Below are 22,836 nucleotides of genomic sequence, written 5' to 3'. Positions count from 1 at the left end.
TGTATTGGTTTTATTATATCAATTCTATTAATTTCCAATTATTCTATTCATTTCTCTTTTAAGTGTATCTAATAGTGAACAGTTACTGATAAAAATAGGCAAACGAATGAAATTATTATGATTAAAGATAAAATGTAACATTTCCTCCACTATTTAGGCTAAAATATTAGTAGTACGAATTGCTGTGAAATTGTTTCTTCTTAATTCATTAGTTAATTCGTCTGGTTTCGAAACTCGTGGAGCGGGATTGTAGAAGCGTACTATTGAGAAGTCGCATACTAAGACGAAACGGCCGTCCAGTGCTTTCAGGTTTTCAATGGTGGTCTAGCTTCAATTGACTCATGAATTCAACGATAAAATTACTGAAATCTCCAAAAAATCCCCCTTCTGATAATTATCCTCATTTGCTTAATAGTGACCGGCTTCAAAAGGTATTTCCTGGAGTTCTAGTGAGTAGCAGTGATAAGTGAAGTCCAACCACGTCTTTTGTGAGGTAGTAACTCACTGGAGACAATGGTGTATATGTCACTCAATTTCGTGGACTAGTTGAAGTTAGATATTAACACGATTGGATGCCAGCCGACTCACTGGTGTAGAGGTTAAGCGTTCGCGCACGAAACTGATGGGTCCTGGGTTCGATTGTTGCGGGACGAAATCGTGGAGGACGAATCAGCCGTTCAGTATTTTCAGGTTTTTCATGGTTTTCTAGATTCAAATTACTCATGAATTCAACTATAAAATGACTAAAATCTCTACAAAACCCCCCTTTCTGATAATAATTTGTTTTCTTCCATAAACAAAAAAAACGCACACACACAACAAGGAAATAAAGTTTAACTATTATAATTAATCCAAAAAAAATGTGAAAATAAATTTTATTTCTTAAAAGTAATAATGACTTAATGTGATTTAAGTAGAAAAATATGAACTTGACACTATAAAAAAAGAAGCAACGACGACGACAACAACAACAACCAACATATAAATGAAATTCCAGTCACTTTCATGTATGATATAAGGAAGAACTAAACTAATGATACTACCATCATATATGCTTATATGTTATAAAATCTCTTTTAAGTGATAACATCATATACACAGTTTCAGAGAATTTTAATTAGCTTCTTCTTTCTATTGACTGACCAAAATATTGAAGAATAGGTAAACAAAAAGTAAAATAGTAATCATGATTGTATTAAGATGAGAAATTATATCAAACAACTAATTCACTATGATCATTTCTGATATTTGAATTAAGTTTATTAATAATTTAAACAATTGGTTCTTCAATATATAATATTCCATTACTAAATTTAGCAGTGAGACTTTCTGGATCAATATTATCTGGAATGTCGTATTCTTTAGAAAATTCTCTTACAGAAGTACGATTAGGAGCTCGTTCTTCATGACGTGCTTTAATATAAATGCGACGATTCAAAGTTTTAATTTGTATTTCTCCTGGTGAATATTCTGAATCAATTGGTAGTTCTAAACGAAATCTATGTTTTCGTTGTTGTTGTTGTTGTTGTTGTAGTTGAATTGAAGAAGAAGGATGACGACTCTGATAGTCTTGTTGATCACGTGATATAATATCATAATCTGAATGTGAAGAACGTGAAGAATAATTAGATTTAGGTGATTTCAAGTCAATTTTTCGTGAATATTGTTGCTGTGGTTTCATAGTTGGTGATCGATAATGATGACGATAATATTGATGATGATTATTCCAAAATGAATCTGATAAATTTTCAGAATATGGTGATTGTAAATTTGTTGATGATGAAAATGATGGTGGTTTCATAGGACAACTAACAGTTAATACACCATTAAGTGATAAAACAGCAGAAAGTTTTTCATCATCTACACCTGGAGGTAAATTTAATGAATGAGTATATTCACAAAAAGATGATATAGAATTATTATTTGTATTATTTGTATTTATAGTTGTATTAAGACTGTTAGTAGAATGATTATGTTCAGTTTTAGCTACTACCATTAATTTACCATCACGTACAAATACTTTAAGTAATTCTGGATCATAACCAGAAAGATTAAAATTTGATACAAAATGTACACTTCCATCTGGAAATTGTTCATAACCACTTGATGAAGGATTTTTTGATATAATATCATGTGAATTTGGAGAATTTATTGTTTCTCTACTACTAAATATATCATTTGAACTTTTTAATCGACTAGGTAATAGCATATCATTATTCAATAATTTAAATTCTTCATTCCATCGTCTACGACGTTCTTCCATTCTACGTTTCATATCATCATATAGATAATCTACATTGGTATATCTTGTAGGATCAGCAGAAGTTGTACGTAAACGTTTATTCCATGGGATATCATGTGAAATATATTCATTACCTGATGTATGACGACTACGTGAATCCCAATTATTTATATTATTACTATTATTATATTTCCAATTGTCATTTAATGTTAACATTGAATTATCATCAAATGTAAAGTAATCATCATTGATTATTGATTTATTATTTCGTTCAACAGGTATACGTAATTCTGTTCGATAATTGGTCATTACTTATTTGGATTAATTTATTACTTAATTATTATGGTAATAATATTCATTAAATGTTATATCCTGAATATGAAAACTATAATAATCACCATAGAAATTAGATAAATGTCATGACATGTTCATTTCATTTCATGAATACAATATGACAGATTCAAGTGATAATCATAAATAAGTAGTATAATCACTAAATAAATGATAATAAACTTATGATAAATGTAAAGATGGAAAAATCATATGGATAGAATCATCTGTTCATTTATCGCTCAATTTATGGTACACTATGCATGAATACATTTAACACTATGCAAAATATGTCCCATTTAGAGTTAAAATAACTTTTGTAACCAATCACAATGATAAACTATTGCTTTTATTCTATGATATGTCTGTCTATCAAAATATTTAGTATCTAAACACATATGAAATAGGTGACTTTTATGTGTGTGCTATTGTGACGATTCATTTGTTATGTAACCAAATCTATAAAGTACTATTATTGTAATTATAAGAAATAGACATTTTAACCAGGTAATTTCATCATTTCGCCCACCACTACCTTTCAAAATGTAAAAAAGTTGTAATTTTCTTCTTCTTTTTGTAAATAGACCCAGTTAACAAGATAATTTTTAAAAAATGTCAATGGTAGTTCTATGCAATGTGACTAGATGATTTGGAGTAAAATAGTAGAATGATGTCAGTCAGTCAGTCAGTAACAACGTAGAACTTCGTACGTACGTAAATCAGTTCGAGTTGCCATACCATATTAGCACAGAGATGCAGTTGTCGACTCAAATTCTGTAGTGGTAGAGGTAGTAAGAGTATAAGCAGTAATTGGAAACATTAGGGCTTGAAGATGTTATTCAAGGAGTATAATAAAGTGAAGTGGATTTGGAAAGAAAATAAGGAACATGAAGAATTCAGAAGATTAGAATTTGGGAGAACACAAAGAGTAGATGATGAAACATTGTAAAGATGTTTACATGATGAGGAAATGATAAAATGAAAATGGTCAGTATGGAAAGATAATCCTTAGGCTGTTTGAACACGATGAATATGGATATCGAAGTCAAATCGTTTTAATAAAACTGTACGCATATATGTGTATGATGATGTTTATACGAGGTCGCTTCGTATCTGTGCTTATTATTATTATCATCATTATTATCAAACTAACACTTTTAACAAGCGGAAGAAATCATCTTATACTAATTAAGAACATTGAGTAAAAGTAGACAACCATTTATTATTTGATTATATAATCCAGTTTAAAGAAAAGCCTATTGCAATTGTTTCGATTTGATCATGAGAGATTTCGAGTTTTCATCACAGACTGATTTTAATTAGACATCCATCGAAAATCACGAAGTGCTGGATAGATATTTCATCTCTGTAAAGGGCATCTCAACAGTGAACATCTACGACCCCACTGCGGATAAGATTTAGGATTTTCGATCCCACGCGCGAACGCGTAGAAGCTAATGGCATGTGTGCCTAACATTAATCTATTAACGATATTGTGCTGATATCTTTTATTGTCTGATTTAACTTCACTGGTAAGAGCTTCTACCCAGAACTCCTGAAATTTATCTTCAAGTTAGTTAGTAGTGAGTTTGTTAAGTTTTTATAACTTACATTGGTTGCTCACCAAAAGCGATGAAATCACCATAATCTAGCGAATTGTTCGAAGTTGGACACACAAATCATTGGCTTCCAGCTAATTTGTCTAGAGGTTAGGCATTCACGCGTGGGATCTAGTCGTTGGTGTGCGTTAGTGAGGTGCTCTTTACAGAGATGAAACATCTACCTAGTATTTCATGATTTCCGATGGATGTCTGACTAAGATCAGACTGTGATGTAAACTATGATAGTATTGAATTACCTACTTGACAATTAAAAAATTATCTAAATCTGTAAAAAGAACTCGAATCAATGGAATATGGGTTATGAATTCTTGAAATCTCTTGTAGCATAAAGGGCTTTATTTTGTAAGAAAAGTTATCATTTCTGTCATCTGATTCATTTCAGTTGTTTTAGGCTGGGGTTTTTTTTACTTGCGAAGCACGAACTAGGATATGAATGGATGCAAGGAAATGAAAGAAAAACACTTTTGGCAGATCAAGATTCACTTCACAATCCGAATAAAAGTAACTGACGAATGCACTCACTTATATATTAATTTATTTGCACTAATTATTCACTAACAAAAGTTATACCGAATCTATCCCAATGAATATAACACTGAATTAATACAAGAGAATGTTAAACAAATAGAATGCTTCGAACAAAATAATACACTAAATTAATAAATAACATCATGGTTTATCTATTACTTCCATCTTTTATGTTGTTGAATATATATGGATAAGTTTTTTGTAGGGATACATGTGTACTTGATCTGCTTTGTGATAAAACTTCGATAACTGGTCAATTGTTTTGGATCTCTTGATATTCCAACAAAAATAACCTCTATTATGAATTAAATTTGTAACTAACTATTATCACAAAACATAAAAATCAATATTTGATCGATTAATCTACGTGAAGTAATCACAAGATAAGTGCTTACTGAGAAACACTCATAACAAAACCTTTAAAAGAAAAACTATTCTTTCTTATACTTTTACAAAATTACCATGGAAAATATTCACCTGAACTATTTACTTTGGTTGATTTTTCCATGAAATCATTTTATTCAATCATGTTAATTCCTTGGTGAGATTAGAATTTATGGTCGACCTTAGAGTGACGCTAGACTGACCATGAGAGTGTTCACCTGATAACTAGGACCAAATTGGCGTTATAAATTAGTGTGAGGAATTAGAATTACGATTTACAGTTGATGACTAGGGTTATAAATTAGATTTCAGGTTTTCATCACGAACTGACATCAGCTATAATGCCAAAATTCTATTTATCCAGATGGATGAGTGAATTTCGCGCGAATATCCGAGACCTGTTATCTTATACTTGATTGGTTCGTCCATAAATTATAGTCTCTCCAATCCATTTTATCATGATAATCTTTAATTAAATAATTTAAAGAAAAGTTTACTAAATAATAACTATTCCAATCTAGTTAGTTTGTATATCATCAATAACGTAACCTGATTTGATTATTCCGTTTTGATCCTTTAAAGATAGTTTTTTATAAAATGTATTTATGATGAACGTTTGATACAAGTTTAATTTTCGAATAGATACGTTAAATTCATTTGGTAAACAATACCAAATGAATATAAACTTCACCCCATTCCACAAGCAAGTGCCTATTGGGACTCAGTAGTAGCTAAATGAATAACGCGATGACGATTGAAGCGAACGGTACTGGGTTCGAGTCCAAGGGTGAACAACTCTGAGACGCAGGCACATCCATCTGACGAGTCCCAAATAGGACGAAACGCGCATCATGGATTCCACTGATAGCTACTATCCATTTTTGCTTAGAAACGTTAAATGTTTTCATTTTCATTATTTCGATCTAAATCGATCATTATTTTGTAAAGGCGATGGTACAATGTCAAGTCCATAGAGGTTATTCTAAACTCTGGACACAGATCAATCTATTCATTCTTCTCAAGTCCTATTTTCACCCTGTCACTTATTCGCTTATCAACCTTGCCTGTTGTTTTATGTAAGCGTATGTGTGTTTTTAAATCTTACTCATTATATGTTTATAACTTCTTTTTGTCTGACTATAAATATCAATTCATGCTTGGTTACATGGAGTTGGCTAATATACCTTCTCCAGTCTGTTTCGTTTCGTTCGCTCCGTTTCTCAGATTGTCTGTTCTGATCAATTGTTCTGAACAATTGTACAAAATATACACATTCAAAGCTTCATTCTCGTATCTGTTATTCACTAACGCAAGCTAAGTCTATAATTATATACGAGGATTAACGATATGTATAAGACAATAACAATAATCACACGATCCAATTGGAGTCAGATATTCGAGGGGCTGCTGAAATTTCACTTAGTGTGAATAAACGAATTCATTATATAATGGTATTTCTCGTGCAAAAAGTCAATATATCGGTTATAAACTACTAATTGTTATGAATTTCGGGTGGATTTATCCGCAACGTTTCCACGTAAACCTAATGTATCGCCCAGTGTCATATCTGCGTTCATGTAATCATAGAACTTGTCATTGTATAATGTATTTTTTATTAAATAACTGGACATTCAGAGTCCCATGCGGTAGCAACACATATTTTAGCTAAAAAAGAAACTAACTTTGGTTCTCCATATCTGAAAAAGTACTCAAAGCAAAACAGATTAAAATTTTATAATATAAGACTAGCCAGCTTGCCTGAAGAAGTACGTCGACTTGAGTAGCAGCAGCAAAAACCCAGAAAACAATGCTGAATATAAGAAAATTTACGCAGACATTTAGAGTATTACAATAACTGCGGCATTTTAGCACACTGAAACATTAAATTATGTGGCTACACAAAAGAAATAGCTGAAAAAACACAGAACAAGGAAAGCCGACAACCATTGCTTACAAAGATGGCGGATGTAATAATTCCCGCCTCATTCTGATTAGTCGCTAAGCAGACAGCCACGTTAACGAGATCGAGTTGCGTTTAACTGCAGCCTGAATTTCTCATTCAAATCTGTAAATTATAATTTAATTCATTACATTTTCCATATGGTGGTATAATGTGCACGGAAAGATAAAACAAATCTATTTCTGTTTTCCATTAATCACTTTTACATTAGGATATTATCATTCTTTAGTATATAATATCTTTTTGTATCATTAGTTATATTATGTGTGAGTAGTCAACCAATGTATTTTACCAATGCATACTGTTCATGTCAATGTTTAGTGGAGCATGAGAAGTAATAAGTATTCATTTTAGGTTTTATCAACAAACAAAAACTAAACATAAATAGTCATTCATTGATGAATAATATTTTCAGAATGGGTTTTGTGGAGATTTTTAGAAATTTCACAGATTGAAATCATGAGTCAGTTGAAGCTCGACCACCATTGAAAACCTGGACTTCAGGAAAAACTCCCGAAGTTCTAGTGAGAAGCCGTTACCAGTGGAGTTCAACCAGGTCTGCTGTGAGATAGGAACTCACTGAAGACAATGGTGTACGGTGGCGCAACTTCGTGGATTGGTTGAAGTTAGATATTAACACCGTTGGATGCCGGCTCGGTGGTCTAGTGGTTAAGTGCTCGCGCGCGGAGCCAGTAGGTCCTGGGTTCGAGCCCCGCGTGGCGCGGGATCCTGGATGCGCACTGCTGGGGAGTGCCATACTAGGACGAAACGGCCGTCCAGAGCTTCCAGAATAATATTTCGTTGGTCAATTCATTTCACATAGTATTAATGGAGTTTTACTTCGAACTAGTGATGACTTTACCGTTAATTCGTATGTTCTACTCTATTATTTAGTATTGACCAGTGTTTATCTGTTGAGTATCGAAATATTCGCGAGTAAACTGGGTCCACTGGTCATTGATATAATAAACAATCAATGTAGAACAGAATTATAAGGTGTGAAATCCCAATAGTACCTTACATTCCTTAAAGGTAATAAATATTATTTGGTTTTAATCGACAATAAGAATGAACATGTGATGAGAAATCTACCTTTAAATTGCCTTGAACCATTTAATTTTGAAGACTTTATGAACAGTTAGAAGCCGACTCATTGACTTAAAATGTAACGTGCTTTCAGTGAAGTCTAAAGGCTTCAAGTTCGATCCCTTATTGAATCATAATGAATCATTAGGAGTTTCATACTCAAATGAAATAGCTTTTCATTTCTCCTTGATTTTCAATGGTTACCTAGTTAGGACCAGTTCATGACATAGACCACAAATTAAACAATTTCAACAAATTTTCCACGCTAGCAACTGTGATTTTGCGACAGATGTGGCCAATCAAAACTAGTTGTAATGAGGACAACAATTGTAACTAAAAGGAAGTCTTGAACATTTATAAACATAACTGATGACTTTAGTGGTGCTGACTTTATATTTAATCGGCTGAACTACTAGATGTAACTGCAAAGCACACCTAAACGTAACTTCAAATATCAAGTGTTTTACTCTGTCGTTGACTGAATGAGAAATATACTACCTTGTGTAAGTCTCTGTTTTGCTAGGTTTTTGGAACTAGTCAAAACTAAACAAATTTAGGTATTTATAACAAATGACTGGTATCCAATAGATATTCTCGGATAAACTTTGGTTTGTGGCGAAAAGCATCTCTTAATTAATCTAGCAGTTTACTAGATCGAAAACCGATAAATCGGATAATGTCAGGATACTGCGACATTAATCAAATCAGTTAATAGTGTCAATATTTGTGTTCTTACTACTTGATGTTGGATTTCGAATTCCAATACAAAGCGAAGTTCATTTGAGCAGTTAACGAAAGTTGTTAATTGCGTTACATTTGTAACATGTACAAAAGAATCCTGAAGTAAGTAGCCCATGATTACATTCTAGTATCATGGGAAAGTTATTCAATGAATTAAATTTCGTCCTTTCCAACCTAGTTACGTTTATCTATAATTTCTAGTATTTTTAAGTAGTATTTTTGTTATAGTCGACAGTTCCAGTTACACCAAAACATTTAGATAACTTCACTTGTTATTGTTTGGCTTGTATCTTCCCATTGAGGTTTAAGACTGCAATTGATCGGTCTGTTATTGGCATGTGTGCATACTGTGCGTATGCCTCGATATTGCCCTAATTCACACGCTTTTTGTAAGCAGCGATGGACAGTGGCTAGCAATGGAATCCACGACATGCGTTTCGTTCTATTTGTGAATTAGGGCAATTTCGAGGCATACGCACAGTATGCATATATGCTAATAACAGACTGATCAATTGCAGTCTTAAACCTCAATGGGAAGACACAAGCCAAACAATACCAAGTGGATTTAAATTCACCTTATTGCACAAACAAGTGGCTATCAGGACTCAGTATCTGAGTGGATAACGCTATGGCGTTTGGAGTGAATGGTACTGAGTTCGAGTTCCAGAGTGAATATCAACTCTGAGATGCAGGTACATTCAGCCGACGAGTCCCAAATAGATCGAAACGCGTGTCATGGATTCCACTGCTAGCCACTATCTATCATTGCTTACATTTAGATAACTGTTTTATTTTTTTAGAGAAAATTTCGAAAAGATATATTTCTCAAATGACACATTCATTACTGTCAAAAGGAAGATGTATCGTTTTAGATTTCGTTTCTACATATTCCACTAACAAAGAAGTGATGAGATTCTGTAAAAATCTATTCACTGCTAAAAATCACATGAAATGAACAGATCGATGCTTTGTATGATCCGTCTCCTAACTTTATAAATCATGAAATTTGGCACAAAATTAAAATTCTGGAGCCCCAAACTAATCATATAAAACGACTGACTTTTATATTTTATTGAGAGAAGTGTCAAACAAACCAAAACATTTCTTAGTTTAAATCATGAACTACTTGTAATTGGATCACCAGTGAAAACCAAGAAGCACTGGACAGTTTCGCCCAACTATGGGACTCCTTAGAAGTGGACACTTGCAATCCGGACATAAGGGGGGGTCGAACCCAGGACTTATGTCAAGGTTGTACACCTCTCAGGAGTCCCATACTAGAACGAAAATTCTGTCCAGTTTTCATGGTTTTCAATGGTGTTTTAACTACAAAAAGTTTATAATCTAAACTAGGAATATTTCACAATCTCCACAAAATCCCTATATTGATAAATATACTGAAATAAATATGCTTTCTTAATATTCTATTATCCATTTACTTAATGCATTCTTCATTCTGTAGAGCAAAACTGTTGAGATCAGTTTGATATTGTGATGATTTCTACCTTTCAATTGTACATTTAAAATCACCGTTGAGTAATGGCTAAGTATTTAAGTGAAAAGGAAGTCATTCAAACCAAATTATTTTTCTTAATAGATCATTATCAACTAGAGAAGAGAAGAGAAGAGGGCCACTAAGTCTTTCTTATGTTTAGAATTTATAAACAGTGTACAATTCACATTCATATATGTTATGAACATCAGGATTTTCAAGTCTCGTTAAAGTTTGTCAAATTATAGATGCTTCCTTTGTATGAAAGTGCTTTAATAACTGTTTTGGTCTAAGACTTAAAAACATTTTTATTTACAGAGATTTTTTCGAGTTTATATTTATCAGTATTTGTTGTTAATACTCCGCGCTTCATTTGATCAATCTCTACTGAAAAACGCATTCTTTGAGTAGATGAGTTAATATTGTCTGTGCCTACAAGTTGGCTATATTTTTTAACGAGTTTCTAGAAGTGGAATATAGGAATCACATTTCTTCCCGTTCGGTACTCATCAGCTGAATGTGCATAAATCCTAATGTATAGCTACAGTTAATATTCAACTATCCGTTTAAGAAAACTGTATGTCTATAGAAACTGATCACAAACTGTTCCAAATATTAGTTAGAAGTAAATATAAACCAGTAAGTTACGTGTTCGCGCGCGAGACTGAAGGCCTGGGTTCGAATCCTGCGTGCGGGATCGTGTATGCGCACTGCTGAGGAGACCCAAAATAGGAGAAGATTTGTAACTCGGATGAAATTTATTCTGGTAATGTGATTCAGAAGAACGATAAAAGTTCCATAACCAAACTATCCAGCTCAATATACAAAACTGCAACAATTACATGCTTTTATATTATAATGACCATTATTAATAATCTATTAGATTTGTTTTATTATATATCATGTGTTCAATTGAATTATTGAAATTAAAAACTATTATATTAACAAATTTTTATAAATTTGCTTAATTTTCAAAATGAAGAAAACATGTGAACTCATTGTTTATATTTATGATAATGATGGTTGTGTAATCAAATAACAATTTTACCCTACATTTTAAAAATAATGTCAAAGAGATTGAATGATTAATCAGAGTTTTGAATATGATTTATTCATTAAGATGATTCAAGTATTTATAAATAGTGGTATATATAAGATATTCAACATCCATTGGCTGGATATCATCAGCAACAGCCTACTGTGGCAGAGAACAAATCAGCTTCCAACTGAAGAGGAAATTAGGAAAAGACGTTGGAAGTAGATAGGATATACATTACAAAAATCTTAAAGGAAAGCGGAAAAGAGGAATGCCAAAGAACACATTACGTCAGGAAATAGCAACAGATATGAAAAGGGTGAATAACAATAGGAAAGAGCTGTAAAGGATTGCTTGGGACTGGATTGGATGTCGAATGCTAGTGGACGGCTTATGCTCCTCCATGAGGAGTGACAAGCGTAAGTAAGTAAGTAAGTAGTTGTAAACCGGGATTTTTAGCTGGGGAGTCCTTTAGAACTAATGACTTTATTTTAGTTTAAAAATGTTTAATCGTCCTCATCAAATAATTATGAAGTGACTGAAGTTAGAAATTATATCATCATTCAGTTGTTCTTTAATTTATATGAATATGAAAATATTCAACCATTTAAAGCTTTTTATGAATCCATGATCAAAATGAAGTAAATAGTATGCCTGACTTTTTACTATCAGTTTGCCCGTTTTACATATTACATGTAGTTATGAAAATTTATCTCACTGTGTTTTTTATTGACGTTAAAATTGTAAGTTATTGAATAAAATTTAAACGGACTAAATGTTAACTGTTCGAACAGCATAGGTTTAATCCATGATGTAGTCGTGGACAGATATTCCACAAGAGTTTGAAATTAGAATAAAAGAGCTATTCAATACTTTCTAGTTCTCAGTATTTTTGCAACTAAGATCAATCTATGATGTAAACTATAAAAATGATAATTACTTTTCTTCAGATTTTTGATCTGTTGAATCTTAATAAAATCATGATGATACTATGTACTTTAATATTAGAATTAAACATTTACTTACTTACTTATTTACGCCTGTTACTCCTCGTGAAGGAGCATAAGCCGCTCACCAGCATTCTCCATCCAATCCTGTCCCAAACAATCCTTTCCGGTTCCTATTCATCTTTTTCATATCTGCTTCTATTTCCTGGCGTAATGTGTTCATTGGCCTTCCACTTTTCCGATTCCCTTCAGGATTCCAAGTTAGGGCTTGCCTCGTAATGCAGTTTGGTGATTCCCGTAAGGTATGTGCTATCCATTTCCATCGTCTTTTCCTAATTTCTTCTTCAACTGGAAGTTGGTTTGTTCTCTCCCACAAAAGGCTGTTGCTGATGAGTATCTTGCGTAGACAACCATTTATAAATACTTGTACTTTCTTGATTGTGGTTGCTGTAGTTCTCCAAGTTTCAGCTCCGTATAGTAGAACACTTACATACCATTAAATTATGTTTATACTGAATGTGTAAAAATCCTCTTGTTTAACTATTCTTGGAAATTATATTTTTTGTTTGAATTTCCAAAAGTAAAAGTTACCTTCATATTATATTGTTTAGTATTACGTATTTCATAGTTGTGATTAGACATCGTTCATGTACTGATGTTATTATGATTGTTCTATTATTCAATTAAATGATTTTCAAAAGAAAGTCTTTCAATCAAACATTTCCATTCCCTCTTTCTATCAAGTTACCTCATTAATGGATAAGGAGGTAATGAAAGTCATAAATCTGTTCATAGAGGTTACTGCTTTGATACACAGATTTCGTGATCTAGTTAACAGTATAATAATAATTAACATACTTTAAATATCCTGTTTTGAAATGTGACTTTTCAACTGATATAACTCATGGAAATTGATTCAATGTAGTAGGATAAACATTTGATTATTGTACAAATATAGTCTAAACAGTGTACAAATAATGATATGTAACTGATGTGAAATTAGTAATATCAACTCAATTGTTTAAAATAACTTTGGTTTTTAATGCTTCAACATTTTATTAATTTTTAATAGTTGGGATCATAAGTCAATTGAAGCTAGATCACTATGGAAAACCGGGAAGCACAGGATAGTCAACTCGTCCTATTGTGGGACTCCTCAGTAGTGTGCATCCACGATCCCGACTCGCGAGATACAAAACAAGGACCTATCAGTCTCGCGAGTGAACGCTTAACCATTAGACAACTGGGTCGTCCGGCATCCAACAGTGTTAATGTATAACTTCAAGTAATCCACGAAATTGAGCCACCGTCCACCATTGTCATCAGTGAGTTACTATCTATCTCACAACTGACTCAGTTGAACTCCACTGGTCACTGTTTCTCACTAGGATTCCAGTAAAGAGCTCTTGAAGCCAGTCAATTTTAATAAAATTCAATAAAACATTCATTACTTAGGATAAATTTGAACTTTAATTTAGCATTACACATATAGGGTAGTTTAATTGGTGATGATATACGAAGTAGGCAAGTATGAAAAAAAAATTGATCCAAGTTCGCAGATGATTTAAATCAATCTTCAATAAACGACGAAAGATCACCACAATATTAACAGGAAAAAATCAATTGACATATATGAATATAATATTTTATTTCAATGCATAATATATCTTGGTGAAATTCTTCATGTGGAAATTTCCATCATTTATCCTACATATTCTGTATGATCTTTCTAATTCATAATTCTTTTCTATTCTCTTTGATTCGACCTTCACAACATTCTTCTGTCAAGTTTTCCACTTGGTGTTACATACTACTTATATCGACAGATATGAGTAGCACATGCCACAATATTCCAGCTAAAATAAATACTAATTACATGTTTTAATTAACAGGACAAAAGTAAAGATAAGAAAAATGTTTGAAAATTAAAAATATATATATAATTTTTTTTCATGGGAAGGAATTTATATCGTTAGAGGTAGTTAACTATGTAAATAGTTGATAATATATGGAATGACTTGGACAGCACCATTGATGAACAGGGTGGATCTGATGCAGATGTGAAGGCGCGGATCGGTAAAGCAAGAGCAGTGTATTTAAAACTGAAGAACATCTGGAACTTAAAACAACTGTCAACCAACATCAAGGTCAGAATTTTCAATACAAATGTCAAGACAGTTCTACTGTATGGGGCGGAAACCTGGAGAACTACGAAAGGCGTCATCCAAATAATACAAGACTTTATTAACAGCTGTCTACGCAAAATACTTTGGATCCGTTGAGCGGACACCATTAGCAACAACCTACTGCGGGAGAGAACAAACGAGATTCCAGCAGAGGAAGAAATCAGGCAGAAGCTCTGGAAGTGGATAGGATACACATTGAGGAAAGCACCCAACTGCGCTACAGGACAAGCCCCCATATGGAATCCTGAAGGCCAAAGGAAAAGAGGAAGACCAAAGAACACATTACGCCTGGAAATGGAAATAGACATGAAAAGAATGAACAAGAATTGGATGGAACTAGAAAAGAAGGCCCAGGACAGAGTGGGTTGTAGAATGCTGGTCGGCAGCCTATGCTCCATTGGGAGTAACAGGTGTAAGTAAGTAAAGGTAATATGGAATGACTTATAGGTTACATACAGTAGTAGACTTAGGACTTAGATATTCTCAAGACTTGTCGTTTACAGAACATATATTAAAACAGACCTCTAAGTCTCAACGTCTAATAGGTTACATAACTCGAAATCTTTACAACACTGAGTCACGTATTCTAATGTACAAAGTTTGTGCTCGACCTCTTCTAGAATATTGCACGTTTATTCTTAGCAGTGCGCTCATAAAGGATAAATTAAGGCTGAAATCAGTACAGAGACGATTTACACTTCGTATTCTTGGAGCTGATTGTACCTTAACTTATAATTCTAGATGTAATAAACTTGGGCTAGACCCTTTATGGAGGAGGAGACTCAAACTAAATCTTATCTTTTTCTTCAAACTACTCCATAAACTATCGTTTACATCCGATCACGCGATTCAATATGCAGAAACCTCTCATTATGACATCCGTAATTCCTTGGCACTAGTGAAACAAACTCACCCTAAATCATCTCTTTATATGAATTACTTCACCTGTAAATTTTCTAGACTCTGGAATAACCTACCACAATCTATCCGCACGATAAAATCACTCCCATTGTTTGTTCGCTGCATCGATGCATACTGCTCCTCTGAAAATGCATTGAATGGTCTAGCGCCTTTAAGTGTATCTCATTCCACAAGTGATAATTTAGGAACCTTAAATGTTTAGCCATCTTTATTAGTGAATTCCCTTAGTAAAACCATCCACTTGCTGTCAATATGTCAACACCGCCCCTAGTAACTTTAACTAATTTGAATAACATAAACAGTATATCCCTGTGTCACATGACACACGCATTTAGGTAGACCTGATTCATATATTTTGGTAATTACTTTTTTGTTGTTCCGTGCTCTCTGTTTTCGTTTTAATTTCTCTAGTTGTAGATAATTATCATTATTTCGATCTGGCACACGAATTGACCTTAATTACACCGTTCATTAATCAACAGGCTGTCCATTTAAGAAATATTAAAAATTCCCGGCTGATGCATTGGATCGCTGTAATATATGTACTACTTAAACAACTATTGAACTAGTATACTTAAAACTTTCCTTTATCGCATGTTTGTTCTGCACGTCTAACGTTATTATTTATATCAAATTGATCATGCCTGTAAACTGGCATGAATTCTGTAATTATTATTTTTCAGAATATAAAATTACTATATTATATTATATTATTATATCAGTTGTGAATCAAATTAATAATTGAAGTATTTATCAGTAGCCTAATGAGTAAACTTATTGAAAACTTGTGTATGGATTTCAGTTAATTAATAATGACTGTTACCAAGTTACTATGAGATTTTATATATGGTAGAAAATATTGACAATGGTACTATATCAAATACTAATGAAAATTAGGAAATTCTGAGTTGTTTCAGCCTAGAATAGAATTTCGTTGCAGTGAATATCCACACCCTCTCTACGTCATCAAGTCTAAGGGCTTCAAGTTATACGATTTGAACTGAGTTTTCAAATCAATGAATTGGAGCTTAAGTGACTAACATTTAAAACGATAACCATTTCATGATATCACAAAAAGATCATCAAATGTTATAGATGGTATCCATCATGTACTTAACAAAGTTAAATTTCACAAGTAACGACGTTGCACTGGAACCTCAAATACTAATTTCAAAATTAGTCACCAGTAAACACAATACCATATATTTCGGCTGACAGACTGTATAAGGATGAATATATTATTTGTTGGTGCTTAGAGTGATTAGTTGATATTAATTATCGAGTCACTGAAAACTATGAAGCACTGGACAACTATTTTATTCTTAGTACAAGACTCATCATTTGTGTACATCTATGACTACATAACTGTCCAGATTCCCTCTGATTTCCAGTAAATTTCCAATTTCTAAGTAAATATTTTCTATAATATCGTTTTTGTCTTATTTTCTAATTTGTTCATATTAATAACTCTATATGAAATTCTTTACAAATTTATGTAGGATTAGACTATGATAAATCTTTCAATATGTTTACATGCAAAATAAATAAATCCATTGAAATCATGAGTCAGTTGAAGCTAGACCACCATGGAAAACCTGGAAGCACTGGACGGCCGTTTCATCCCAGTATGGGAATCCTCAGCAGTGCGCATCCACTATCCCGCACTCCGCGAGATTCCAACCCAGGACCTATTAGTTTCGCGCCAGGCGCTTAACTAACTAGATTTCAGTCAGTGAAATTTCTAAAATCTTCATAAAACCCCTTCTGATAATAAACATTTACTCACTAGTGACTGATTTCAAGAGATACTCCTGGAGTTCTAGTGAGAAGCCGTTACCAGTGGAGTTCAACCACGTCTGTTGTGAGATATCAACTCACTGAAGACAATGGTGTACGGTGGCGCAACTTCGTGGATTGGTTGAAGTTAGAAATTAACACCGTTGGACTCCGGCCGACTCAGTGGTCTAGTTGGTTAAGCGCCTGGCGCGACACTGATAGGTCCGGGGTTCGAATCTCGCAGGGTGCAGGATCGTGGATGCACACTGCTGAGGAGTCCCATACTAGGATGAGACGGCCATCCAGTGCTTCCAGGTTTTCCATGGGTGGTCTAGCTTCAATTGTCTCATGATTTCAACCAGTGAAATTTCCAAAAATCTCCACAAAACCTCTTCTGATAAATTCATTGAACATTGAAAACAATGGTAAGATTACATAACAAAAATTGAATGACATTATAAAGGAAATAATACATCATTGATCATACCAGAAAGTATAACATACTTCATTCATTAATAAATCAATGTCATAAGTATGTAAACATGGTAATAAGATAAAACGTTACATTTCCGGTGCAAATACATATATGATTATTTTGTATTTAGTGAATGACAAAAAAGAATATTTTCATGATAATTAGAGGTTAGTTGTTATTTATAGCTTATTTACAATATACTAAATGTTTAAAAGAGATGCGTAATGCTTTTACAAATATACAGAGACTATTAACCTAACTATTGTTAAAGTGTTCATTTCTTATGCTATGCTTTTGTTTAAACATGAATTGTAGATGTATTTAGAAAATAAAAAAGTGAATTCTTTCTTCAGTTGTTTTCAATGTCATTTATAGTACAAATGTATATAAGATCACAGATACAAGCAAAGATGATATGATTATGATTTTTTTCAATTCTATCCCCTGACACATCATGCAAAAACCAGGCAACCAACATAATTAACCCTAGTGGAAGAATATAACCCGCCCACTAGCATTCTCCATCCAATCCTGTCCAAAGCAATCGTTTCCACTTGTCTCCAGTTGCTATTCATCCTTTTCTTTTCTGCCTCCAATTCCCGACTCAGATTGTTCTTCGGCATTCCTCTTTTCCGTTTTCCTTCAAGATTATAAGTTAACTCTTGCCTCTTGATCCAGTTTGATGATTTCTGTAATGTATGTACTATCCACTTCGAAATTCTTTTCCTAATTTCCTCCTCAAATACAATCAAGTTTGTTCTCTCTATCAGTAGGTTGTTGCTGATGGCATCTTATGTAGACAACTGTTTATAAATACCTATACTAATTGGATGATAGTTGTGGTAGTTCTCCACGTTTCGGCTCCGTACAGTAGAACTATCTCGACTCTCCTATTGACGATTCTGATTTCGATTTTTGTTGACAGTTGCTTTGAGTTCCATATGTTCTTCAATTGTAGGAATGTGGCTTTTGCTTTGCTAGTCCTCGCCTTTACGTTGGCATTGAATCCTTCTTGATCATCGATGATGCTGTTGAGGTAGGTGAAAGTTCCCACCTCTTCCAGGGTTTCTCCATCAGGTGCGATTTGTGTTGGTGTTCTCCGTGTTGAATTTGAGGATCTTGTTTTTTTCCTTTGTGTATGTTGAGGTCAACCGTTGCAGAGGCAGTTGTTACACTAGTTATCTTCATCTGCATGTGATAGTGCGTATGGGATAGAAGATCCTGTACCTCTTCTAGAGTTACTGCCAGTCCCAAGCCCGGGTAAAGGAAGAAGTTTTGGAATGGGGTCGACTACCCGATCCAGCAGAAAATAATCTTGCTAAAAAAACCCAATCAACATAATTTTGCCAGCTAAATCAAAGCATTAACAAACAGACTATTCACTTAAACAAAACCATTTTTAGTAGGAACACAATTATATTCAGTGTGTTAGTTTAAACTGTTCTATATATGTTATGTCCCGACAAGAATAATGAATGGTAACTTTTGGGATCTATTGATAGACCAATATTAAACGTATATTTCTATCGTATAATTATTAAGTAACTAAACTATGCATATTCATATTCCTCTTGTTATAAGCTTTATTTTGACCCATAAACTATTATTACACGTTTTTACCATTCTTGAGTTATACTCAGTATATTAATCACTACTTCCCTCATTTACGCCCACATCTGGCTACTTCTTGTACAACTGATGTTTCATATATTTATTGGTACGTTGTGGTCTGTTTGATTGGTATATAAGCTCAGTATGTTTGAAAAGTAATGATTCATATGGCAGAGGCTCGGATTGGTGTTTTGGACTTAACTAGCTGGGCTAGGCGGAAAGCAGGGCAAATTAGAACTCTAGGCTGCTTATTGATCCGATCGATAAGTCACTGCCCTCTAATCGGCGGTCACAAGATATAACAATATGTATATTGCTAAATGACCGAAGTAACTTTATTTTACAATAATCGAAATAACCCATTGTGTCACTGAATAAAAATAAAGAAAATTCGGCAGAGAAAATTCTCGTTTCGATGAAATCATTTCCTTAATCTGTACATTCGTATTTACAATTGTATGGTAAATAAATGTCTATAAGAAGATAGAAAATTTTCTTCGTTGAATTCTCTTTACTTTTAAATCTCTACTAAAAATAATCTTCGGTAATGAAAACTGCAAAAAACAGGTTGATGAACATACCTAAAAAGTCCTTCCAAATAGACGAGGTTCTATTCAATATAACAGTCATCAAGGCATACAAAGATGCTTTCGAAGTGCAATCAGTGATACTAAATGCTACTGTCGAGTATTCGATATTCTTAAGTCCAAAGTATAGACAGCTAGGTTAGTAGAACAATTAATATTAGAATTTCTGGGATCAAACGTGACAACAGGTTTACATTTGCTATCATAGAAGTGACCAACTTAGTTCAGTCGTTGTTAGAGAAGGACGAGTAACTCACAAATTCTACAGACATATTTTACATGTCCTAAGACGTGAGCAGTAATATAAAGGGATACCGATTATCCCAGAAAATATCTGACCAATGAAACACGAGCTTTGTTGCTACGAAAACTATGATTAGCCCTCTAATGATTAGTGTTGAACATGAAGACGGAATGATATAAAAACTGTTGTAACATACGGCATGTATTTCACATAGCTACCTGAAAACATTGTCAGTGGAATATTTCAGGAATTTAGAAACGTAGGAGCTGCTTATGATGCGCTTGATTCGCCAGTTATGATTATTGCTTACTATATCCTGCTAATTAGTGAGATTTTAGATGCCCGTTGTTTGATTCCAATCTGACTGAATAGTTATTGATAATTATGATGATGAGCGAATTGGAGAAGGAAAATGTGACTATTCAGAATATTATTCGTTACAAGCGTTGACATAACTCGAAATAGATGATGAATAATGAGACATGGAAACAAGCGTTGAATAGATTAATGCATACAGACACACAGAAAGACAAATGAGATGAATAATTATGGAATTAAAAAACATGGACACAAGAGATATATGTTTTGGATCTCATAATTTCTTCTGAAAAGAATAGATTTATTAGGAAAACAAAAGTTATTCAATAGTCATTTGCTGTCTGAGTTATTTAAATTTATCCAAAAGTTGAGATCAGTCACGTGGGTGTGTAATAACATAGATGCTATCACAAGATATCCTCTGTTCGGGGAATCGAAGTTGGTTTACGTGGACAGCAATGGTGACAAAGAAAGGTTTTAGATTATAGTACTTATTACCGAAAAACTGGGGTTTGGTATGGGTCGAGGAAAGAAGAAACTTGTAGGCCTGAGATTAAGTCATAGTCGTTGGAGCATAATACCCATGTAATAAGCAGTCAAAATGGTTATACTCATCGTAGGACACCAAAAATTAAGGGGTGATGGAAGCAGAGCCATATGTAGAATGTTCGACTTCAGTACTTAGTAGGTAGTCTGAATGTCAGGATTTCGTGAGCCAATAGTCGGTACAGTTAGAGTGAGAGAAGACATTGCTAACACTTTTCAGTTGCGCTTTCCTTTTATTGTTCGATAGTATACTACTTACAAAGTATAAGTAGTTCTAATCATTCCAAATTATTTCTTCAGACTGTAAACGGTGCAGAGCGATACTTAGTTTTAACAAGTCGCTTACCTAATTCGGATATATCCCTATTACACCGTCCATTTCTCCTCATTTATATTCCCTATGTTCTACTTTTCAGAACTTTGTCTACTGAGCATCTCGACTATTTTTAGAGTGTCAAATCCAATCTCTTTTCACTAGTTTGTGACATCGTCTCTTAACATCAGTATGCAAAAACCCAGCCTTCAACATACGCGCTGTAACAAATTCAATTATGGTTAGCAATTACGTTCCCCCTATTTTACTGAAAACCTAAGAATGTTGAAAAATAATTTTGAAAGCCGTTTTGGAGAAAACTAATATACTTGTTTGCTAAAGTTCAATCCACACAAGTGGCTAAAAAATTCACTAATTGATTTGTTTATAACTGATCCCATCCTTCGAAGGTACATAGTAAGGCATTTTTTATTTCTATGATATCATGTCATATTTTGTTGATTGGAAAAATGTAGCTACATTTCTAAGTCATAAAATATTGTTCTTGCCTCAGGGACCAGAATATCCAGCACATAATTTATATGGGATTAAAAAACAACGCAGACAATTATTGTTGTATTACGAGAAACAAATACAATGAAGTATTTAAAGACATTATTTAATTTCATTGTCACATTAAGCACCAAAACCAAAAATGGCTTAAAAAAGAAGTATCGTTTTATTGTACAATGGTGTAAAGGTAAAACCCTTAGTTATGTTGTTCACCAATCGATTCTTATCGAATTCAATCGATCTCATTAACCTATCTTCTTTGAGATTGGTTAATGCAGGAGAATGAGTTTGATTGTAATTATATATACATATATACGTCGATTAAGAATACCAGTAAGCAAGAGATACATGTCAAACGAGGATTCATTACAACATTGAACACTTTAACATGTTTAAGTTACTTCTGATCACCACTGACATTCAATATGAAGTCAAACAATGATCTTATGGAATGAATACCAAGCTGCTTTTAGGGTTTAATAAGATTATAAATATAAAGAGGCTTCATTGAATTAAGATTAGAACAATGAAATAACATACAATTCAACAGGATTCAATTATAATGAATTGACCATACTTGTTTTTTTAAACATGTTTTAATTAATTTTATCACTAATGATGATGACCTTAGTTACATGTTTTGCTAAAAATCGACTCCCATTTGAACTAGTTACCTTGGTTACTCTCTAGACTTTGTCATAATTTTCATATTTACCATAGTCCCATAGGTGAGTAGTTAATTAGAAAAATAAAGCGTATTTAACATTAAATATTCTTTTCATTTTGATGGAGTTTTGTTCCCTGAGTTGGATAGTTTGGTCGTGGGACTTTCATCGTTCTTCTGAACAACATAATCAGCACAAACTTCAGATAGAAGTGAAGTTTTCGAATTTCTCCACATGTGGTTCACAGCTTGTCCTGTAGACCTCGGTGCTCATCAAAATCATCTACCTGAGCTACAAATCTTTTCCACTATAT

The 22,836-nt window shown here is 33.3% G+C and overlaps 1 protein-coding gene across 1 annotated transcript; it reads right to left on the bottom strand.

Annotated features, from left to right (window-relative positions):
- Positions 1-861: 861 nt before the first annotated feature.
- Positions 862-2,551, bottom strand: MS3_00007278 (uncharacterized protein; the record flags this gene model as incomplete). The annotated part of the gene is made up of 1 exon (XM_012944078.2): positions 862-2,551. One exon carries the CDS (start codon positions 2,549-2,551, stop codon positions 1,271-1,273), a length of 1,281 nt encoding a protein of 426 aa, XP_012799532.2. The 3' UTR covers positions 862-1,270.
- Between the last annotated feature and the right edge of the window lie 20,285 nt (positions 2,552-22,836).

This window comes from Schistosoma haematobium, chromosome 4 (genome assembly GCF_000699445.3).
Source record: "Schistosoma haematobium chromosome 4, whole genome shotgun sequence".
In the NCBI taxonomy this organism is placed as follows: domain Eukaryota; kingdom Metazoa; phylum Platyhelminthes; class Trematoda; order Strigeidida; family Schistosomatidae; genus Schistosoma; species Schistosoma haematobium.
This window is presented reverse-complemented; position numbering and strand designations above follow the sequence as displayed.